The following is an 18,680-nucleotide window of genomic DNA, read 5'->3' as shown; positions in this document are numbered from 1 at the left end:
GCCATAAATAAAACATAAAGAGTATTCCCATGCTACAGAGCAATTAATTTTATACATTTTTTTTTGATAATTTAATTTAGTTTTCTTGGCTCTATCTTTTATTGCAGCCACACATCAGAGTTAAAATTTTAAACATTAAAATAAAATAAAATAAATTAAAAAAGCAAAACAAGACATAATGTTATATTACAGTTATTGGTGAGGCCATTGATGGGTGACCAAAATTGTCAGAGCGTGCACAGTCTTATTGCACTGAGATAACCCAGGAGTAAACGCAGTAAACAGTGGTCTATATTAAATGGTGGTTTTATCTTACACTATCTACAATATCATACACGAGGAACAATATACACACACACCACAGTTACAGCAGGAAATGGAAGAGAGAGCACATATCTCCGGAGCCTTCCCTTTTATACAAAGCTCTGAAAGAGATACAGACCCTGCTTGCTCTTAAAGAGACACAGACCCTGCTGAGTCATTCCCAACACTACATCATACATCTTACATTGCATTAGTTGGTTAGCTTTTAAATCATTACCATGACAAAATTTTTACAGACAGTGTTGCAGAATTTTGCTGTATTTGAAGAAACTGTATCATACTCATTTGACAGTAGCAGCTGTATGTAAAAGAGACAAAAATTTCCTGGACATTTTATCAGGTAAGGAGTCATAGAATGAGTTTGTGAACCCTGATAGAGGGAACAATATAAGAGTACATGAGCTGGGGTTACAATGGCACTTTTGTCCACAGAAGTAAAAATCTCACTCATATGAGACTTTTTTTATCTATTTACTCTACAGAGCTGCTGTGGAGAATTTAATTATTTGTTTTATATTGTTGTTTATGTAGGAAATATCATGGTAAATAGATCAATCTGATATACACCAAACACACACACACACACACACACACACACACACAAATCTAAATAATATCTATGGCACTTCCTATTGTACAAGATATGTCAGTGGAATAAAGTGGAATACTTTAATTTACAATGCATTTATTTCCATAAGTTAATTTATTATGTATTGTAACTTCTCAGCCTCTTAGAATGCTAACATAATTGATATATTTCAGCTACCCAAGAACATTATGTTCACCTCTGCAGAGTTAAACATAATGCAAGAATAGCCACACCACAAATATTGTGTGACCAAAAGAGAGTTAATGAAAAATGCATCTGTTTTAGATAATATAGCTGCTGAAGCATGCCATTCTATATGCAACTAGCAAATGATATTATACTTGCTGGCCACAAATTGTGCAAGCCTGCATTCCAATCCACTGATAGAAGGAGATATATAGGCTGATTTATGTGTATCTGCCTGAGAGACGCATGAACTATCATCCAGAACCTTCAGTTGAGAAAATAACAGCATAATTGAGTCAAAACTGGCCTTCAGATGTGATTCAGTTCTTTTTTAGGCATATTTGTAATTTGTCAGGCTAATGACAATTAGCAAGAGATGTAAATTGTTACTGGAAATGTTGACTACTTCACAACAATGGGCAAATGTTCATTCGGAAATAAGCATTACTGTGTCCAAAAAGCTTTCCTTCATAAACAGAGCCAGTTCTGTCTACTGGTTAAGGCACCAGGTTAGAAACTGGGAGACTGTGAGTTCTAGTCTTGCCTTAGCATGAAAGCCAGCTGTGTGACCTTGGGCCAGTCACTCTCTCTTAGCCCAGCTCATCTCACAAAGCTGTTGCTGTGGGGAAAACAGGAGGATGAAGGGAGTACTAGATATGTTCACCATCTTGGGTTGTTTATGAAAAAAATAATAAAGGCAAGCTATAAATACAGCAATAAATAACTAACCAGGAGGAGAGAGGAATATCAGGGCAGTGCATAAAATGATCGTGAATGCAGAGGATCAAAAGATCAACCCTTTACCTTCTGTTGTCCCAAAGGTCCTTTTTTTCAGGAGGCAACTAAACTTTCTTGTTTTTTTCTTTGAAGAAGTTTCGCTTCTCATCCAAGGAGCTTCTTCAGCTCTGACTGGATGGTGGGGGAATGGAAAGATTTATACTCCTTTCAGACAGCTGGTCATTTGCACAGGGAGTCGTTGAGGCCATTTGGAGGTTTTCTGTGTCCTCAGGGTCATCTGAGTATTGCAAATGTGTGTGGAGCCTTCATTCTGCAGCCAAGAAGCTTCCACACCTATTTGCACTGCTTAGGTGATCCTGAAGACACAGGTTAAGTGGCCTCAACAACTCTCTAAAACAGGGGTCTTCACACTTGACTGAGGAATTCTGGGAGTTGAAGTCCACAGGTCATAAAAGGGCCAAGTTTGAAGTCCCCTGCTATAAAAGAATACAAATGACCAGCTGTCTGCAAGGAATATAAATCCTTTCCATCCCCACCATCCAGTCAGAGTTGAAGAACTTTCCTGGATGAGAAACAAAATGTCTTCCAAGAAAAACAAGAAAGGCCACTTGCCTTCTGAAAAAGCACCTTTGGGACAACCATGACCTGGATGACTGAGAGTCTCCATAGACATTTTCCTTCTGTTCTGGAATTGTCACTTCATAGGAGGAAGCAAAGCAACTGGAGATAGATCCAACGAAGTATCTTTTATTGGCCCATACAAACTACAGTGATCATGATGCTCCTTGCACCCCAAACCCCCACCCCACACCCCACCCCAAAAAAAGCCCAACAAAGCAAGGTTATAAGTTAGAAGCATACAATTTGTTTTTGCTACATTGAAAAGAGGAAGAACATATTTTAAATCATTATATGACCTCCAAACCTGGCTTTGACAAAACACGGGGGTGACCTAAGAAGATTCTCCTGCATACATTCATATGTTTCTCTCCTGCGAGATGCTAAAAATCAGTTCTATAAACAATAGCATTTATTAACTTGGAGGATCATCTAACTGCTGTGACCAGGGGGGCCTTCGCACAGGTTCGCCTGGTGCGCCAGTTGCTCCCCTTTTTGGACCGAGATGCCCTATGCATGGTCACCCATGCCCTTGTCACTTCTCGCCTGGATTACTGCAATGCTCTCTACATGGGGCTGCCCTTGAAGTGCACCTGGAGGCTTCAGCTGGTGCAGAATGCAGCCGCGCGGGTGCTTATGGGAGTTTCTCAATACTCCCATGTTACACCACTCCTGCGCGAGCTGCATTGGCTTCCGGTTGCTCTCTGGGTGCAATTCAAGGTGCTGGTAATTACCTTTAAAGCCCTACATGGCTTAGGCCCATGGTACTTGCGAGACCACCTGCTGCCATTGTCAACCTCCCATCACCCGGTTCGCTCCCACAGAGTTGGCCTCCTCAGGGTTCCATCGGCTAAGCAATGCCGGCTGGCGACCCCCCAGGGGGAGAGCCTTCTCTGTGGGCGCGCCGACCCTCTGGAATGAGTTGCCTCCGGAGCTGCAGATGGCTCCTGACCTTTGGTCCTTCCGCCGTGACCTGAAGACATGGTTGTTCCAACAAGCGGGCCTGGACTGACTATAGTTTTAAATTTGGTCTTATGGGGTTAATTGTTATGTATTTATTAGGTTTATGGTTTAATTCTTTTTTTAAATTTTGTATTTTATGTTTTTTTTAACTTTTTATTGTTGTGAGCCGCCCTGAGTCCTTAGGGAGAAGGGCGGCAAATAAATTTAATAAATTCAATTCAATTCAATTCAATTCAATTTTCTCCATATTATTTTCTCCTTTTTACACCATCCTGTTCATATGCTAAGAAAGGACAAAGGTTTCTTTTTTCCTTTCTTGAAACTATTCCAGCTCTGGCCTAGATGTGGTTTTACTACCGTTCTGCTTTCTCCAAGGTATAAGCCATCTCTAAGCAGGGGATAAAATTTTAGCTACAATAAATGAAGAAGCATCAGGAAATAAAATCTCCACCCTGCAGAGGTTCCTTCATCAAAATTCTGGTCTTAGTGCACAGCTGATTGTTGTAATAACCGTGCAGTGAGCATACCAAAAGGTAAACTACTAAACTGATTATTATCTTACCTGGCTTTGAAAGGTGTACTTATTGTTGGCATTTTTGTCTGTTTTGTTTCATAAAACTTCATTAATTAACTCAGGAGACTTTCATTATATCCTCACCATATTGATCATTAGAAAAAAAATGTATCTACTACGTTCATTCAGGAATTATTAATCAACAGTCTTCTTCAGAAATTATGAGCCTACAGTTCTCTGGAAATTGCAGCAGCCTTTGAATTAATTTTCATCTGATGCTTCTTCTTTTTAATCTTTCCACTGAAATAGTGGAATAGATCTATATTGTGGTGAGACTTATCCATAATGAATTTCAGGACATATCCTTGCTTTTCAAAGAATCTGAGTTGGACAAACAAAAGCTTTTACCTACTTCAATATCCACCTGGTGTAATATTTATTAAATTTAAGTACAATTCTCTGTAGTGTTCTGAATATATTCAGTCTTCAATTAATTACTTCTGGGGGGAAAAATGAACCAAACTTGGAATGGCCAAACCTGCATGTTTTGGGAGGAAAAAATAGAACATTGCTTCATTCATTCACCTATTTTATCCACAATTAATCACAGCAACACCTTGAGAAGATGAAAGGACACAACAGACCTAGGCGTGTTGACCTAGAATTTAATTATATTGAACACAATGTGGCTTATTTCCTAGAACTTTCAATGACTACAGCTTAGCTAACAAAAGATTTTATGCTGATGGAGAAAGGAGTATTAAAATATTAAAGATTAAAGATATTTCTCATTCTACAAAGCAAACAACCCCCAAAGAACAGTGTATTTAAAACAAACAAAAAAAGATTTCCAATGATTCTATTTTCTTGTTGTTGTTATGTAAAAAGTTCTGTGTGCAATGATTTGCAAATTGTACTTCCACACAGAATGTTCTTATATAAACTGTCTTCCCTTCTTCTTCTTCCCTCCCCCTCCCTCCCTCCCCCTCCTCCTCTTCCCTTCCCTTCCCTCACCTCTCTCTCCCCCTCCCTCCCTCCTTTCCTTCCTTCCTTCCTTCCTTCCTTCCTTCCTTCCTTCCTTCCTCCCTCCCTCCCTCCTTTCTTTCTTTCTTTCTTTCTTTCTTTCTTTCTTTCTTTCTTTCTTTCTTTCTTTCTTTCTTTCTTTCTTTCTTTCTTTCTTTCTCTTTCTTTCTTTCTTTCTTTCTTTCTTTCTTCTTTCTCTTTCTTTCTTTCTCTTCCTTTCTCTCCCCCTCCCTCCTTTCCTTCCTTCCTTCCTTCCTTCCTTCCTTCCTTCCTTCCTTCCTTCCTTCCTTCCTTCCTCCTTCCTTCTTTCTTTCTCTTTCTTCTTTCTTTCTTTCTTTCTTTCTTTCTTTCTTTCTTTCTTTCTTTCTTTCTTTCTTTCTTTCTTTCTTTCTTTCTTCTTTCTTCTTTCTTTCTCTCTCCTTCCTTTCTCTTTCTTTCTTCTCCTCATTCTGAGTAGAATTAAAAGTTTCTATACACACACACCGATGTCTGTACTTTTCAGTACAGCTTTACAATTATGAGAAAAGGTGTTGAAAGATCAGGCTCACATACTGAATTATGAATGAAGTCCCGATGATTCAGTAGGAAATAAATGTCAGCTCAAGTTTCAACACATTCTGTATTTAAACCTCACATTTGAAGAAAAAAAAGGCAAAAGTCTTCTAAGTTCATCCAGGAACAATGAATGAGTGCCATGTGTGTTTAGAAATATATCCAATAGCTGGTTTTCTTAAACTTAGTACGGTTTAAAAAAACAAAAGCAAAAACAAAAACAAAACCACAGTTATTTCTGCTTATGATTTTTGACCACAGGGAAATCAAATGTGGTTGTGTGTGATTTGCGATAAAAAAATGAAATGGGAAGGTTTCAAATCAATCAATGAATCTATCAATCAGTCCCTTGTTTTGGGTACAAAGACTCCAGAAGGGGGGGGAACAGTGGAACCACTTCAAATACTTTGCATAGTATTGAACTTTATTTGTTTGGGGAAAAGAAAGTAGCGTTTGATTTTACACCTACAATTCGTATAACTGGATCAGATAGAAGAGAATATTCGTAGCTCAGGGCAAGCCACTAATATATAAACCACAGACAGGGCAAGCTACTAGCATAGACAAAGAGACCAGACCTTACTACTTCCTAGTGAAACATCTACAAGAAAACAACCAAGATCAGAGGGCACCAAGGATGCCGTAACTGGAACATTTCCATCCCATTAACTTCCCCTTTTGGATTTTGATGGAAATGATATCAAGTTGAAGAGGCCATGCATACACATGCACAGGTGGCCAGTGGCAGCTTGTAAAACAATTTTGTGGAGCTATGTCAACAGGACCATTGCTTCAGTGCTTTGAGGAAGAGGCTTCCTTTAGACCAGGTTGGCGGCCTGCGTGTGCGTATGGATGAGCAGGGCCGTGAGCATGCGCCCTCCACAAATGGGGCTGCTAGCATTAGCGGCTCAGTTTGGCTAACGCCAGCACGAGGCTCACAATTCAGCTAGCGCCGGTGCAAGGGAGCGTCAGCGTGCACACATGCGCGTAGGCCAGCCACTGACACGGCCTTGTGGCCAAGAGGCTACGGCCCAGTAGTGGGCTGTGGCCCATAGGTTGGGGACCTCTGATTTAGACCACTGCACTTTAAGATGCTCCTCTTCCAAGTGAGTTTCCAATTGGTTGAGAAACTGTACCTTCTGAATCTAAAAGCAAAAACATGTACTTAAATGGTGCAGGAGTCCTAGAGATGGGAAGGCCCTGGAAAAACCTGGAAAAATTGGGGGGGGGGGAAACATGGATGATGATGAGGATGAGGATGAGGATGAGGATGAGGAGGATGAGGATGATGATGATGACGATTATTATTATTATTATTATTATTATTATTATTATTATTATTATTATTATTATTATTATTATTATTATTATTATTATTATTATTATTATTATTATTATTATTATTATTTCCAAAGCCATTTTTCCCCAGAAAAATAGAAAAAAAGAAGTGTGGAATATGTTCTTTTTCAATGATAAGTAATATATCTATGATATAGTATTCAAACTATATAACGTGAAGACCTTAATGAAAGATTTCTGAGACTTTTTTTTTTGTAAAGTCTTAAATCATTGCAAGTTTTCTCAGCTGAAGACGAGCAAATCAGGGAATACAAATCAAGGGACACTGTACTTCTCAATGCAGTTCTCAAACAAGAGAAATAAGCATTTGTACCACCAGGGGGCACTGCAGGGAAAAGGCTCCAGTTTAGTTTGCCTGCTGATGGTTTCTTGCTTTTTTTTCTTGCTTTTGAGGGAAAGGGGGGTACCTGTTTTATTGCAAGCATAAATACTTTTATATACACTAAATTTCACACAATTTGTAAAACTGCTCCGCACTGAACTTCCCCCCCTCATTTCCCCCCCCCCCAAAAAAATATTTCTAATTTTTTTCCGGGGGGAAAAACAGGAAGGGGGGGAATGTTTTTTTTTTCTCTCTCATGGCTTCAAAATTTTCAGAAAGTTTACATCTTTATCAGCAGGATTGAACCCCTTTGCTTTACCTGCCTGCATAATACAGCACATCATCACCATTAGGCATCAAAAACATAAAATAATAAATATCTAACTTTTTAGCTCTGGTAATTTTATTGCCAAGTGAGTAAGCACAATTTTTATAATTTTCTGGTAGGGTCGTGCATATACCGCAGAGGCCAAGACTCCTTTAGGAAAAAAGAAGAAGAAGAAGAAGAAGAAGAAGAAGAAGAAGAAGAAGAAGAAGAAGAAGAAGAAGAAGAAGAAGAAGAAGAAGAAGAAGAAGAAGAAGAAGAAGAAGAAGAAGAAGAAGAAGAAGAAGAAGAAGAAGAAGAAGAAGAAGAAGAAGAAGAAGAAGAAGAAGAAGAAGAAGAAGAAGTGCTATGACAACTGTTTCCTTGAAAATTGGGAATTTTGTCGGAGTCTTGTCTTGGGCCTAAGGCTGCATTTTGCTTTGTCACTGCCTAAACTTTCTCCTTGGTTTTAAGTTCATAACAGAGCTGTAAAAGCTGGAGATTGATGCAATGGACTACAGCTAATGTTCACTTCATGACTACAAGTAGACCCAGAATTTTGGTTGTGAAGTGGTTGTGATTGTTAAGTGGGTCACCATGTGACCAGACTCAATTATACAAACATTTTGTCTTTTAAATTCGAAAATAATTTTATTTGAAAATTTAAATTTATTTAAATATATTTGAAAAATATTTTTTTTAAAAAAATCAACAACAAAAAAAACCCCAACCAACCATTTTTTACAGTGGTCATCCAATGAATCAATGCAGTTGTTGGCCCATGTGGTGATTAAGTGAACAGAATAAAGAATAAAACAAAAACTTTATGTCACTTTAAATGTACACTAATCAGCATACATTAAATGAAATTGTGTTGCATTCAGCTCTCAAATTTATATATATATATATATATATATATATATATATATATATATATATATATATATATATATATATATATATATATATATATATATATATATATATATATATATATATATATATATATATATATATATATATATATAATTTATTTATTTGAACAAGCTGGCCTGGCCTGATGGGGAATTACTTAGCGTTTTAATATTTATATATATTTTTTATTGTTTTTATTGTGGGCAATAATTTAATTCTTTTTTAACTTTTGTACTTTTGTAGTTTTAAGATATGCCCTGTTCACCGCCCTGAGTCCTTCGGGAGAAGGGCGGTATAAAAATTTAATTAAATAGGACTTCCGGTGGCTCCGCGGCGACGGAGACAGCCTTCCCGGGCTGCCCGCGGCTCAGCTGAGTTTTTTTTCGCCCGAAACAGCGCCGATCAGCTGTTCGGGCGAATTTGAAGCCCCCTCCTCGGGAGAAGAGGAGGGGGTGAGGCCCCAGGTAGGGGTTGAGTTCTCCGGGGCCGCCTGAGCTTGCAGCTTGGGCGGCCGAAGGATCGAACTCCCCCGTAGCCTGGGTCGCTCCCAGCTGGCCAGCGCCTCTGCTCCTGACTTTATGGAGCAGAGCCAGGCGTCTGCGACCACCCCTGCCTGAAGGAAGGACTATGGAATAAAAAGAGCAGGCAGAGCGGTACAAGAGGAAAAGGTGAAGAGGACTATTTTATTCTACTCTCGAGCTTGATGGATTTTTTAAACTCTAAGTGAAAGTGCGTCACAATCGAAAGTAAAAGATGGCGGCTAAACCTCCCCCTAAAACTCTTAGGAGTGCTGGAACTTCCCCGGTGCAACAATCATCATTGCAGGCATTACATCCTCCTGATGTAGTGACATCGAAGGACTTACGAGATGCTCTGGATAAACTTTTGGAATCAATTAATCAATCAATGGATGATAAATTTGCAAAGATGGAGGAGAAATTGGAGAAATTGTAGGAGAGAATAGAAGAGAGGATGGAACAGAAGTTCAGCGTGATGAAGGTAGACATTTTGTCTTCAGTGTATAAAGTGGCTGAATGTGTGGAAGATTTGGATGAAAAAGTCAAAGATTTGACTCAAAAGAATGCTATATTAGAAGCAAAAGTATTGGAGAATGAAGATTTAAGAGACAAAATGGATAGAGAATTAAGTCTTGCTCAATATTTCCAGATGCAGTTTGCCATTAGAATTAGAGGTTTAAAGGAGAATATTAAGGAAGATTTAAAGCAGCTGGTCTCTGAGGCTCTCGAAGTGGTATTGAATCAGCCAGCATCTGAAATAAAAGGAGGCATGGATAAAGTGTATCGTGTGAACTCATGGATTGCTAGACAGAGAAAGCTGCCTAGAGATGTGGTGGTTTATTTTGCAAAAAGGGAAATTAGAGATGAAGTTATACAAGCTGCCTATGATACTAAAGTCGTGATTGCTGATCAAGAAGTTCTGGTTCTAAAAGAAATTCCTCCAAAGATTTTAAGGAGAAGGAAGGATTTTACATTTCTGGTGCAAGAGCTCAAGCAACGAGATATAAGGTTCAGATGGGAGATTCCAGCTGGGTTGATGGTGATGTATGAAGGTAAAAGGTACCGTTTGGTTACTGTGATGCAAGCACGTGATTTTTACAATAATGTTTTAAAAGCAACCCCATTAACACTTTTGGAAGCTGCAAAGGGATCTGGAGAAGGAGAATATCAAGAGGCTGAAGATGGACAGATAGAGGAGAATGGTGCTGCAGGAGATCAAGTTATAACACTTTTGGATGATCCCAGAGAACAGAGGGTGACGCGTGCTGCTTTAAAACGATCAAAAAAGATAAAAGAACAAGATCAGCAGAAGTCTATGGAACTTTCACAACGTACTTACAGCCAAGTAGTGGGAGGTGGGAAAAGATTTGGATGAGGAATGTAAAATTTATATAAGTTTGAAATCTAAGAGAGAATTTTTACAAAATGTTTTATAGATGGTATTTAGACTTTAAAAAGCTAAGCATGTATCTGAATTATTAGCCTAAATGTTGGAGGTGCGGTGATAAAGACGTAATATATTTTCATATTTTCATATATGGTAGACCTGCAAAAAGGTTAAGGCTTTTTGGATAAAAATTTGATGGAATATACTAAGTTGATGTTGAATTTAATTACGGCAGCAAGACTTTTGATAGGATAGTACTGGAAAGAGGAACTGCCGACCATAGAAGAGTGGATTTTAAAGGTTTCCGACTTGGTCAAAATGGTGAAGATTTCGGCCTATTTGAAAGATTACTCGCAGGAACGCTATATTATGGAAGGGAGAAAATGGCTTGAGTTTACTCAGAATAAGTGTAGGGTTAAGAAGTTTTATATTTGAATAAGTCTTCTTTCTTCTTTCTTTATTTTTTTTTCTATATTGTTTTTTTTTTATATATATATATTTATGTATATTTAATATTACTAAGGTTTGTTTTATCCTATATAAGCTAGAGAGTGATAGATTTTAGAGTTTATGGTTGTTAGTATATGGTTGTTTATGATTGTTTTTTTTATATATACCTTGTACTTAGCTCTGGGAAGTCGGGGGGGGGAGGGGGGGAGGGGGGAGAGGAAGGGGGGGAGGGAGAAGGGGGGGGGAGGGGGGATTTTTTAAGGGAAAAATTGTATGTTAAAAACTTTTTAATAAAAAAAAATAATTAAATATATATATATATATATATATATATATATATATATATATATATATATATATATATATATATATATATATATATATCACACACACACACACACACACACACACACACTATTATGCATATACACACACGTAAACACATATATGACCCAGAGAAACATCACATTCTAGTTTGAATGTATACATAAGGTAAAGGTAAAGGTAAAGGTTCCCCCGCACATGCGTGCTAGTCGTTTCCGACTCTAGGGGGCGGTGCTCATCTCCGTTTCAAAGCTGAAGAGCCAGCGCTTGTCCGAGGACGTCTCCGTGGTCATGTGGCCGGCATGACTAGATGCCAAAGGCACACGGAACGCTGTTACCTTCCCACCGTAGTGGTCCCTATTTTTCTACTTGCATTTTTACGTGCTTTCGAACTGCTAGGTTGGCAGAAGCTGGGACGAGTAACAGGCGCTCACTCTGCTACGCGGCACTCGGGATTCGACCCGCCAAACTGCCGACCTTCCGATCGACAAGTTCAGCGTCCTAACCCACTGAGCCACCGCGTCCCTAATGTATACATACACATGGCAAAAAAAATAATAATAATCCTGTGAATTTACAAGATGGATACAATAAGGAACAAAGCTATTACAGAATCTATTAGTCCTGCTATAAATACTCTGAAACCTCCTCCCAGAGGGGAGCAACAGAAACAGACTGTGAAGGGGGTGTGTAGGGTCTCTAACAATGCTCCGAGCTCTAAGCACGTAGCACTTATAAGCAGTATCCTAAATCACGGGAAGTGAGCATCCTATGAACTTCTTATCTGTTCTTAACTCTCTGTATGGACCTTCTATCCGAGGCACTGCTAACCCCAAACCAAAAAGTGATGCAGTTTGTTAAAATTCTCTCATTTGTGCCTTTGTAAAAAGTGGCCAGGACAGAAAGACAAAGATGTGGTCCCCTCATCCGAAATGCAAATGCTGGTTTGCACGCTTCACTAAAGATAACGTATGAAGAGACCAATCTATTCTCCTGAATGGATTTTTTTTTTTTTTGCTGGAAACAGGTAAAAAAAGTTACAAACTGAAGTCATCTAACACAATATGAGCTGGTTGCCAAGTACCCAAAATGCAATCACATGACCACAGTGTGTATTTGTCTGTCATATCTTTGAGGACAGGTCATAACTAGCTTTTTTTTATTCTGTTGTAACTGTGCCAGCTGTTAAGCAAGAATTTACGTGTGTGTGTGTGTATGTGCGTATACACACACACACACCCCATTACTAAGAGAGAAAGAAAGAAAGAGAGAGAGAGAGAGAGAGATTTACAGATGTATTTTGTCATTCTGGTAAATAGATGCACAGCTATTGAATCATGGAAAAATAAGAAAAAAAATATAACATATGAAAAGTAAAAATAAAGTTTATTTTGATATGAACTAGACTGCTAATGAGTTTCATGGATGCCACTAAGCTAGGCAAAATACCTAACATATACAAAAATACTAAAAAAATGAGTTTATTGCTGAGGTTATTCATGAGTTTCTGACAATAAATATATGCATTTATGCAGACATAAACAAGAATGTTTAAGCAGCATAAAAATTAACAGCTTGATTCTAGCCTACATCACAATAAATCTGTCTTCCATGTGCTAAAGGCTCATTTTTATAGCTTATGTTTTCTGTATAAATGAGGGTCAAACCTAGGTTACATTAAATATGTAGCATGCAGCTGAACCTTGAAGGAGATACTGTAGTTATAAGAGAAAAGATGTATTATAATAACACATAAAATAATTCTCAAAGCTGAGAAAAACACAAATAGAAATGGCATTCCATCGGTTGAAAGATTGGGAAGATTTCGAGTACTACAAAAGGGAATGAAAATATTGGTTAAAAAAAAAAGGTTGACACCTGAAGACCTAAATCAGAGGTCCTCAACCTTTTGGGCACCAGGGACCGGTTACGTGGAGAGAGGATTTTCTGCGGACTGAAGGGGGCGTGGTTTTGTGTGCAGCCTGCATCCTGCGGATGGGGCTTTGCTTGTTTTTGAGGCCTGGTTGCTGGCATGCTGTAGCCCAGTACCGGTCCACGGACCAGGGGTTGGGGACTCCTGATCTAAATAATTCAGAAGGGAGCAATGAGTCATTGACCAAAGAATAAACCCCAATGGACCATGCCATACCACCTTCAGAATCACGGTTGCCAGAGAGCTTCAAAATGGGAACCCATCTTGATTGGCAAAGCTTTTTCTTTGTGTTATCAGCTAGTAGCATGAAGAAAAATGAATGGCTTCAGTCCCTTCCCCTAAATCAATTGTCTAGATGTGTGACCTTTGCTTGAATAAATCAAATTGCATTGTAATTTTAACTAGATAATGTTGCCAGAACGAGAACACGGATGGAGAATTGGACGGCTCATAAGAAATTTAGCAGTTCACTGGTGGGTCAGCTATTGGGACAGGCGTTGTGAGATTATAGTCATGGTCACTGGTCATTCCTCTGTTTGGAATAAGTTTTATAAATTTTGATTATAACTATTTGTAGATCCGGTATGTAAAAGTAGGGGAATATATTAGATTTTTGATATATCTTTCAGCATTCAGCATTTTTTTTTAAATATTTAATGTTAGATATATTTGGTATTTGGTTTTTTTTTTGTACACATGGTTTTCCTCTTTTGTTTGTTAGTGTTGAATAGTTGTTACTTCTTTTTTTTGTTTTTGTGTTTTATTTGCTGATAAAAAATAAATAAACATGTCTGAAAAGATGGAACGAGTTTTGAATTGCAGCCACAAAATTATTTCCTTTTCTGTGTCTATCTGTGTAACATCTATCTATCTATCTATCTATCTATCTATCTATCTATCTATCTATCTATCTATTATTAATCTAATTCTATCATCTGTCTATCTGTCTATCATCTATTGATCACATCTACCATCTATCTATCATCTACCTATTATTAATCTATTTCTATCGACTATATGTCTATCATCTATTGATCACATCTATCATCTATCTATCTATCTATCTATCTATCTATCTATCTATTATTAATCTAATTCTATCATCTGTCTATCTGTCTATCATCTATTGATCACATCTACCATCTATCTATCATCTACCTATTATTAATCTATTTCTATCAACTATATGTCTATCATCTATTGATCACATCTATCATCTATCTATCTATCTATCTATCTATCTATTATTAATCTAATTCTATCATCTGTCTATCTGTCTATCATCTATTGATCACATCTACCATCTATCTATCATCTACCTATTATTAATCTATTTCTATCAACTATATGTCTATCATCTATTGATCACATCTATCATCTATCTATCTATCTATCTATCTATCTATCTATCTATCTATTATTAATCTAATTCTATCATCTGTCTATCTGTCTATCATCTATTGATCACATCTACCATCTATCTATCATCTACCTATTATTAATCTATTTCTATCGACTATATGTCTATCATCTATTGATCACATCTATCATCTATCTATCTATCTATCTATCTATCTATCTATCTATCTATCTATCTATCTATTTATCTATTATTAATCTAATTCTATCATCTGTCTATCTGTCTATCATCTATTGATCACATCTACCATCTATCTATCATCTACCTATTATTAATCTATTTCTATCGACTATATGTCTATCATCTATTGATCACATCTAACATCTATCTATCTATCTATCTATCTATCTATCTATCTATCTATCTATCTATCATCTATCTTTCTATCATCTATCTACCTATTATTAATCTACTTCTATCATCTATCTGTCTATCATCTATCTGTGTATCTATCTATTTATCTATCTATCAATATCTATCTACCTATTATTAATCTATTTCTATCATCTATATGTCTATCATCTATTGATCACATCTATCATCTATGTATCTATCTATGTATTTATCTATCTATGTATCTATCTATCATCTATCTGTCTAGCATTTTTAAGAAAGTAATCTAAGATGTAAGATTTTCATCCTTCATTGTTTTTCTTCAGAAATGAAAAAAAAATGCACAATTGTAGAATTAGTGACTACACAGGTTAGGCTCCTATTCAGATGTTCTTTGCATTTATTAAATAAATAATAAATAAATGTTCAAACACTGGATGAAGTTCTCTCTCTCCATGTCACTCACTCCCATACACACACACGCACACACACATTCCTTCACACACACAGACACACAAACACACACACACACATCTACACACTTCATCCACAAAGCTACTTCTCTATATTCCACACCATCTGTCAAGGGCTAATGAGTTTCTGTGTAATCGTGGCACTTTGCAATGCAGTTATCTATAGAAACATCATAAAGAGATTTATTTTTCAAAAGTGACAAAAGGTCGGTTCCGCAGCCCTAAAATATCTGTAACAGAATATTAGTCTGCTATGCTGGAATAATGTTCCCAGAACTGCCATATAACAGCTCAGTTTGTGGCATTAAATTCCATGCAGCAGTTGGCGTGCACAGTAGTTCTGGTGTTTAAAAAGTGTTAAACCCTGTTTCCAATGAACAACTTTTACCAAGGCGAGCCAAATTGATGTTCCCAAGACAAAACTGGAAACTGTGGAAGATATGAGAATCTGTTGTGTGATTCCTCGAGACAATGTACAATGTGGAACTGTGACACTCTACAACTCCCTGTGTGCAGATAATATTAATTCGTCTGAAGAAAAGAAATAAAACTGACAACATTTTGCAATGTTCCCCGTTAAAGCCACACGGCTATCACCGAAACTAGATGTTATGTTACAGTGCTATAATTCTAAGTGATCAATTGGACAGAAATACCTGTCCTCAAATATCTGTTAAGAAATTAAGCCAATAAACAGCAGTGCTAAAAAATCAGGTGTGCTCTTAGTGGCTTAGTTCTTCATGCTAGACCCTAAATCACACTTTACAAGTTGCATAGGTTGGCTTCACACAGTGATGACAAGAACAGTGAACAAAGCACATATTAGCATAGTGAATATTATATATATATATATATATATATATGTTTTCTGAGGTTTTCGCGGGTGCCTGTATGTGGATCCTTGGTTTTTCGGGGGTTTTCCCGCGTAGAACTAAAGGTGTAGGCGCAACGTTTCGACGGAATCCCATCCGTCATCATCAGGCTGGTGGCCTGATGATGACGGATGGGATTCCGTCGAAACGTTGCGCCTACACCTTTAGTTCTACGCGGGGAAAAACCCGAAAAACCAAGGATCTATATATATATATATATATATATATATATATATATATATATATATATATATATATATATATATATATATATATATATATGCCTTTCTGTATCTAAAAAGTGAACCATGAGGGTGTGAACTGATGCTGATTAATTTAGAAACAATCTCCATCTAACATAAGTTTGACTTCAGAGGAAGCTTGCTTAAAATGCTTGCTTTTCTTTTAAATTCCACAAAATTATCTGATAATTCTCCTCGTAGCCTTTAATTGCTGTGGCAATTAAAACTACAAAATGGTTACTTTCAATGCTCCACAGTTTGTATGCCATGAATTCATTACAATTATTAAAAGCTTGCATTTTCTATTTTTATTCTATTTCATTCAAGGAACATAATAGATAGGTATATTATCTGTGAGCCGTGGTGGCGCAGTGGTTCGAATGCAGTATTGCAGGCCACAGCCTGGAGTTCAACCCTCAAGATTGACACAGCCTTCCATCCTTCTGAGGTCAGTAAAATGAGGACCCAGACTGTTGGAGGCAATAGGCTGACTCTGTAAACTGCTTAGAGAGGGCTGTAAAGAACTATGAAGCAATATATGTCTAAGTGCTATTGTTATTGCTATATTATAGAATATACAAGCACTAATAACTGGGCATTACCAGCTAAGGGTTTGGATAAACTCTTTAAATTTTATGCAACTCCCCATGCCTGACTGAGATTTTAAATCAGATGCAATAATAGAAAGGAAAGAGAAGAATTTTTAAGGAGAAATAGGTCAAACAATTGTGAAGAAAAAACTATTGGGGGAAAAAAGGTAATAGCCCATCACTTGCCTTTCTAATTAAACTGCTTGGGAATAAAAGCTTCATACAACATGTAGAGTGTTCTTGCAGATAGCCATTCTAGCATGCCCAAATCTCTATGTCTCTCCCAGTTGCTATTCTCAATCCCCCCCCTACTCACTTGCCATTTAAAGCTGCCACCCCAACGGTGCTTCTGGCAATGGACATATTGGCCACAAAGGTCCACTGTTGACTTTGTGGGTCCCACCTCTCGACTGTATTCAAATAGCTCCAGCCATCATGACCTCCTACTGCATAAATGGGCCCTTCAAGAACAGTAACTCCTAAAAAGAAGAGGCAGAGAAAGAACATGAGAACAGACCAGCAATGGAAAGAAAGATTTCTAAAGGCTGATGTGAGGTCCTTGGTGCTCTCTGAGCTTGCAGACTTTTCATTACCCAAACGAGGTAACAGCATCAAGGCTAATGAGAAATGCAAAATATATCATGGGCACAATGTAGAGGGCCAAGAAGTACTGGCCAGGTCCTACTAACATGAATATCCTAACGAAGGGACATCTTAATTGCACAGTCTGCTTAGGTAGCTGTGAAGAAACCTGTATTTATTTTCTTCACAGGGGTGGGGAATCTTTCTCTTGTGGGGGGGTGGGGGGGTTGGTTGGTTATTTATGCAGTTGCTTGTTTCACTTCTGGGAACATGGCAGTGATGTAGCATGATAGGTAAACAGAATCCCTGTGGGTTTTACTCCACTAATCATAATTGATTTTAGGGGGCGGTGCTCATCTAGGCCATTGAACCAGAGCTGTCTGAAGACGTTTCTGTGGTCATGTGGCCAACATGACATTGCAGTGAAGCACAAAGCATACAGCGAAACATGGAACTTTGGTGATCTTCCCACCAAAGTAGTACCTATTTATCTACTTGCCTTTACGGGCTTTCTAACTGGTAGGTGGGCAGGAGTTGAGGCAGGTGACAGAAGCCTTGGTGGAGCGGTGGGCTAATGCCTCCTTAAGTAACACCAGCTGCCTGCAATTAGTGCAGGTTCGAGTCCCACCAGGCTCAAGGTTGACTCAGCCTTCCATCCTTCTGAGGTAGGTAAAATGAGGACCCAGATTGTTGGGGGCAATAAGCTGACTTTGTAAAATGCCGCTAGGGCCCCCCGAAAGCCCTAATAAGCAGGCATATACATAGCATGAAGGCTATTGCTAAGCACATTGATTTGTGCTTCTTAGATTGTAAGCCGCCCTGAGTCTTCGGAGAAGGGCGGGATATAAATGGGATTACACAGTAGGAGGATTTGACCCACCAGAGAACAGGCTTTCTCCAGCGTGTTTTAAATTACTGACCACCACACCTTTACCATGATAGGAGACAGGATAAATATTCTAAAGGGGGCTAGGATTCATTTAACTTTTATTGACACTCTGTTGCTTCAGTGAGTTGGCTTGTGGAGGCTTGGCATGTCCAACATGTGCAATTTTCACCTTTTTTTAAAAAAAAGAAAAGAAAGAAAAAGAAAAGTGATTCTGAAAATACTAGTTCTGCTGGTGCAAAGATTGCCCACAGAGATTCATA

At 37.9% G+C, this 18,680-nt stretch overlaps 1 protein-coding gene across 1 annotated transcript in view; it reads right to left on the bottom strand.

Annotated features, from left to right (window-relative positions):
- KLHL1 (kelch like family member 1) overlaps nucleotides 1–18,680 on the bottom strand; it is a gene marked incomplete at its 5' end in the record, with an annotated part of 135,141 nt that overhangs the window by 6,966 nt on the left and 109,495 nt on the right. Inside the window, one exon of the mRNA XM_081326408.1 lies at nucleotides 17,266–17,428. Coding sequence (XP_081182534.1) covers nucleotides 17,266–17,428 — 163 coding nt within the window. The remainder of the gene's footprint in view (nucleotides 1–17,265; nucleotides 17,429–18,680) is intronic.

Source organism: Vipera berus (assembly GCF_964194415.1).
Source record: "Vipera berus genome assembly, chromosome: 4".
In the NCBI taxonomy this organism is placed as follows: Eukaryota; Metazoa; Chordata; class Lepidosauria; order Squamata; family Viperidae; genus Vipera; species Vipera berus.
Note: the sequence above shows the minus strand (reverse complement) of the source record. Positions and strands in the feature narration are given on the sequence as shown.